Source organism: Pundamilia nyererei, unplaced genomic scaffold (assembly GCF_000239375.1).
Source record: "Pundamilia nyererei isolate P.nyererei 1_Seehausen unplaced genomic scaffold, PunNye1.0 scaffold02459, whole genome shotgun sequence".
NCBI lineage: Eukaryota > Metazoa > Chordata > Actinopteri > Cichliformes > Cichlidae > Pundamilia > Pundamilia nyererei.
Window position 1 is genome coordinate 1 of NW_005189860.1, and position 5,700 is coordinate 5,700.

At 38.9% G+C, this 5,700-nt stretch overlaps 1 protein-coding gene across 1 annotated transcript; it reads left to right on the top strand.

Annotated features, from left to right (window-relative positions):
• Nucleotides 1-365: 365 nt before the first annotated feature.
• Nucleotides 366-5,443, top strand: LOC102208252 (WD repeat, SAM and U-box domain-containing protein 1-like). Its single transcript, XM_005755675.1, has 7 exons — nucleotides 366-427; nucleotides 1,170-1,581; nucleotides 2,060-2,247; nucleotides 2,700-2,786; nucleotides 3,313-3,406; nucleotides 4,020-4,053; nucleotides 4,175-5,443. Exons 2-7 carry the CDS (start codon nucleotides 1,184-1,186, stop codon nucleotides 4,217-4,219), a joined length of 846 nt encoding a protein of 281 aa, XP_005755732.1. The 5' UTR covers nucleotides 366-427; nucleotides 1,170-1,183; the 3' UTR covers nucleotides 4,220-5,443.
• The last annotated feature ends 257 nt before the right edge of the window (nucleotides 5,444-5,700 follow it).

Genomic DNA, 5,700 nt, shown 5'->3' on the forward strand with positions numbered 1-5,700 from the left:
GTAATTGTGCTGCAGAGAAAATAGCTGCACTATTTAATAGCAGAGACATGTAAATACTTTGCATTACATTTTGAATCCACTACCTTAAAAGAGCTTCAATTTACAGACAGAAATGTCAAAAATGTTACAACTATCCCCGGTCTCCCCTACATTGTGTGAGATTGGAAACTTTTCTTCCTATTTTTTTTTATATTTGTGATATTTTATTATTATTATCATTATTATTTATTTATTTATGTTAATAAAACATTTAATATACGGCTGTTCGTTAAAGACTGTGAAGCAAGCTTTAGGCCTTTAACTATTAGAGTCCTGTCAACAGAAAGTTACGATACAGAAAGGGTGACGCGGCCGCATTACGTCATGGTCAGGTGATTGACGAGGAAGTAAACAACTCCGAAGACAGTAGACATCTCGACGGGGAAAGGTGAGGAGACGTTACACGTTACATTACAACCAGATTTCTTAACATTTGCAGCCTGGGTTTGCTTGTTAGGCAGTTTTGGCCACAGACGGGCTGACTAATGTTTGATTTTTGACATGAAGTTTGACGCTGTTTTTACGGCTGTGAAGCGCAGTTAGCCCGGATCTTACGGCCACTGCAGCATCAGCAGCATCCTGCTAGCTTTACAGGTGATGCTAGAAAACGGGTTCAGGTGGTTTAAACTTTCAGCGTGTATCCAGCTGTGTTGTAAAAGGTGAGATAGGAACAAAAACTTGGCCGTCCACATGACAGAGGATGTTACTTGGCTTTGCAGAAGTGTACACATTTTCCTGTTGTTGTTTTCTTGTTGTCCATTTTAATGAAACAAAAATGTAAGTAAATTGAGCCCAACTTCAAATAAAATAATAATGGGATGTGTAAAGCCATCGGATTGGGAACTAAATGTAAAATGGGGTTTTTCAGTAGGCTGTTTTAAATTTGTAAAAAAGTGTAAAAAAAAAAGAAAAGAAAAAGGCCAACGTTGCATTTTATAATTGTGAAATAATCTGTTACTTCTCTAGTTGTTTAAGTACTGATGGGTGGAAAAGGGTTGTCAAATTTAAAGATGAAACTGATCAAAACTGGTCTGATATTTGTTTGTTTATCCCGTGGTTTTGGATTTAAATACACTTTTTTTTTTCAAATTATGCTTTTTATTTTCTTAATCCATCTGTGACATCTTCAGGTCCAGCTGTCCAGATGACATCCCTTATCTGCACTTTACAACACCATCAAGACGATGTCAACTGGTGCGCCTTCTCGGCCAAGCTGTTAGCCACATGTTCTGGGGACAAAACCCTCAGGATATACGACGCCCGTGATTTCTCCGAGCTGCCTTTTTCGCCGCTGACAGGTCACGGCTACAGTGTCCACTGCTGCTGCTTCAGCAACTGTGGTCAGTTCCTCGCTTCGTGCTCCACAGATGCGACCACGGTGATCTGGTCAATGGTCTCGGGTGAGATCGAGGCTGTGCTGGAGCATCCTGGCCGTAGCCCTGTCAGGATCTGCGCTTTCTCTCCTGACTCTCTCCACTTGGTTTCTGGTGCATCTGATGGCACTTTGGCTCTTTGGGATTTTCCCTCCAGACAGCTGCGAAGGTAAAATTGTTAACCGAGTATCTCTGAAGCTAAATTATTTAAGGGGAAAACAAGGGAACTTTCCCTTGCTGGAGTTTCTTAAATGCTAGGAAGCCTCTATCTTGCAGTGTGACTCTAAATGTCACAAAAAAAACGTGACAAGCATTTTCACAATTTTCTGACTTTTGATAGCAAGATTACATGGAAGATTAGTTGAGAATTAAAATAATTGTTGTTTATTATAAGCTATTGTGTTATCGGCTGATGGTAAATTTAAAGATGTTCTTAACATTAAGACTTCTCAACATTATACAGGTCTGTAGTTTTTGTTATAATGACAAAAATGAGCTGGAACATAAATGTAAACAGGAGTCTGCACCAGTGTTTGCACTGGCCTCCTGTCACTATCAGTTTCCATGTGTTAATAAATGGGAATGATAATAACCCTGAAGTGAAAAATAAATTGCTCATGCAGCTGCTGTCGGTTGTTTTTGTGAAGGACCGGGGCAGTGAATGACACAACAATGGTAGCCTGCTCCTTTAGCCCCTGCAGTCAGATGTTTATGACTGGCTCCACATACGGAGACCTGCGTTTGTGGGACCTGCGCATGAACCAGCTCCACGCAGAGAAGAACGCCCACGACCTGGGCATCTCCTGCTGTACCTTCGCTCCGAACATCCTCAGCGGTGAGAACTGTTGCTGTGCATCAGGGTGTTTTACAGCAGCCTCTGGGAATAAAGGCCCTTACACATTGGACGCATACAATTCCTGCAGATATTTAGTATTTTTTCAAATCAAACTGGATTCTTCAGATTAAAATTTTTTTTTATGTGAGTAAAGAGACACCGATAATAGATGTGACACAACCATTTTATTGATCACAAATAAATAAATAAATAAATAAATCACTAAATAAAATGCAGATAACATTTTTTTTAGTGATCTCACACCATCCCTTGTAGAAGAGTCACCAGAAAGTACACAAGGTCAAATTACTGCAATGCTGTTTGATTAAAATGCCATTGTTGGTGTGATCCGTACACTGCTGCTCTGTTTGGACTTGGACTGATTGTTTATTAGTAATTTTCTTTGTGAGAGACTGAGACTCTCTTTGCATTTTATTGTTTTTGTCTTTCAGGCGGTCAAGTTGTGCAGTTTCGTGTGGCGTCTTGTGGACAGGACAGCCTGCTGAAGATATGGGCCATAAACAAGTTGAGCTCTGGAGGTAGAGTGCGGCGCTCCCTCTCCGTATATCTCCTCTCATTTGATCCCTTTCTGTTGTTATTTTTTACGACCTCTTTGCATATCAGCTAACATTGCAAACCTGGATTTGTCATCACGTCCTCTGTTCCTACATGCCAGACTCCACGGATGCTAAACAGCTGTCACAGTAATACCATTTAAGGCAGAATTTGACTATCATGTTGTCATGTGACCCGTTGAAGCCTGCACTGTGGTGAAACTGTAGCCTCTCAGTGTGCACTCGTTCAGAGTTTGATGTGTACGCATTTCCAGAGGCACAACGATTCAAATCACTGGTGCTGCAAGTCCAAACGAGCTACCAGTTTTTTTTATGCTGTTATTAAAATTAACTGCAGATGAACGGTTTGTACTTCACTCCCCCACCTTTCTTTCTTTTTACCTTAAAGAGACTCTTTATTTCTGGATGTTACCATCTAATCCTTAAACTGAAAACAGTCCAGCTTGCTGTGTATTTTGATCTTTGTGCAAATGTGATTTATCTTCCGCAGCGTATAAGATGAAGCTCCTGCACGCATTAAATGGCCAATCAGCTCCCGTCCTTTCCTGTGCGTACTCCTCAGATGGGCAGCTACTTGTGTCTGGGTGAGAGCTCAACTTTACTTTTCAAAGCATCTGCTGTCTAATTGTGTTTAATAATTAAATTAATAATACTTGCTCCTTCTTTACTTTGGGAAATTATTGCATATTAAACTAGGACTTATTTTATGATTTTGGAGTTGGCTTAATGCACCACTCTCTCAAAGTAATGAGAATAATTAAATCTGGTACACTGTGAGGGTAGCTGCCATATAAACTGTACTCAAATTGTATTTGATGGGCCAAAACATGCAGCACATTTACACGATTTCTAGCCAGCTTGATTCCCTCATAGTTTCAAGCTAAATCTATATTTGACACCCCTCGCTTGATCTGAAATACCTCAGCATCCGTGTCTTGATCTATTTGAGATCAAAAGTCTGCTTTGAAATATAGATTGTTTTCCTGGATGTGTAAGTAGGCCACCTCTGCACAAATATAACGGTGCAGTACTCAGGAGCAAACACTAGAGGGAGACATGGACTGCTCTATTTCTTAATGGGTGAACACGAATTTGAGTCCAGCCTACTGTGCTGCATTTAACAGTTAAGCAATACAAATGTTTTTTAGGTGGTTGTAATCTTTTTTTTTTTTAATCTCATATTTTTATGTCTTTCAGCTCTGTGGACAAAACAGTCACAATTTATGATGCTGTAAGCACTTCTCTTATTCTGATTTACCAAGCGGCATTAGCTTAAATTGTATTTTAAAATATATCTGTCTGGATTGAATACAGAAAGCTCATGTTTTGTTTTTTGCTCATATTGTCTGCAGGAGAATGCAGTTTTGCTTTACAGGCTGAAACAGCACGAAAGGTAAACATTGATTTTCACTGACGTGGTGAGGCTTTGTTTGCTGGATTTTCACACTGAGTATAAGCACGACTTTGTGTCACAAAGACGATACTGAAATTTTCTCCCAACTTGCCAGGCAGAATTCTTTTCTGTTTAGTTCGTGATTTGATTCTGTATTTCTGTATTCTTAAATTGATACGTCTGATGAAACTAGAAATTACAGCGTACAAAATTGGCCACAATATAAGATTTTGAATATTTAAAATAGCTAAAGTTAAAGCTAATGATAAAATAATTGAAGTTACTGTGATCATTTTTGCACTATTGGTTTTGTCTATATTACTTGCTGTGGTTTTATACAGACCTGAGCTCTTGTTTTTAATTTCTTCTTGCAGCAATTTGTAAATTTCTCCATAAACAGTGATGTAGTTGCTGCATGTAACGCTGATGTAACTGATGGAAATGACATAGGCACTTAGCCATGTTGCTTTTATATAGGAATAAAACCAGAATAGCCAAGTGGTTGTTTTTACAGAGAGACCTGTTGCAGATGAGTTGTGATCATGAGCACAGACTCATTTAGCCTGATTGCAACATGTTGGCAATCTGGTTGTTTTTATGAATTAAACTGGACTTATTCAAAAGTGTTTGGAGTCAGTCTGCGACCTGTGCAGTCGCTTCATGATCAAAAGTGGTCAGGCAGAAGTTAAGGGTGTTGGACACTCATTCTCTGGATGACCAGATGTTTGCCACAACTACTTGCAAACAGTCTCAGACGGTAAACAGTTGAGTGCAGTCACCAGGTAACCAACATTTCTAGTTGCATGGAGGTTTCAATCTTGTTTTTATCATCTTGTGTGGCTGAGCGATGAAAGAGGTCTATACGGTTTCTCCGTGGCAGTCAGTTATGTAGAGACAGCCAGATTCATAATAATATTTTCATGTAACCTTTAAATTATTACAAAATCTACATCTTTAACAGGCGTTTGGGCTCCAAGTCATCATTGTTGACAAGTATTCTGACTCTAATCTCTATTCAGAATATGTGACTGTTGGCCATCAGTAGATAACGCACATCAAAAACTATTGACTTCTTTTCTTTTTTTTCTCACTAAAACAGGGTTAGGCGTAGCTAGGGTTCTGCAAGAATATTCTACTGGAAATAGTAGGTACTGGATCTAAATCTCTTGCAGTATGTTTTTGCCCCCTAACTGGTGCACAACCAGTAGGGGTGTAACGATACACAAAATTCACGGTTCGGTTCGGTTCGATACTTTGGTGTCACGGTTCGATATTTTTTCGATACAAAAAAAATGTTCATGCCTTTTTAATTTGTCATTTATTAAGATTATAAATATATATTTTAACTCAAAAGTACAGTTTTTAAATTTAATGTTGCTGAAACAAAAGTAATTAAAAAAATAAATATATCTCAGGGCAAAATTTCAAAATCCCTGGTAGCCCATCGGGCAGGGACTCTTCAGTTTTTGGTAGCCCAAAATAAAT

Excerpts from the sequence above, each read along its gene's own strand:
- LOC102208252 (XM_005755675.1), top strand. The coding sequence starts at position 1,184 with ATGACATCCCTTATCTGCACTTTACAACACCATCAAGACGATGTCAAC. Across the intron at positions 2,787-3,312 it reads AAACAAGTTGAGCTCTGGAG|CGTATAAGATGAAGCTCCTG; the intron begins GTAGAGTGCGGC and ends TATCTTCCGCAG. Across the intron at positions 3,407-4,019 it reads GGGCAGCTACTTGTGTCTGG|CTCTGTGGACAAAACAGTCA; the intron begins GTGAGAGCTCAA and ends TATGTCTTTCAG.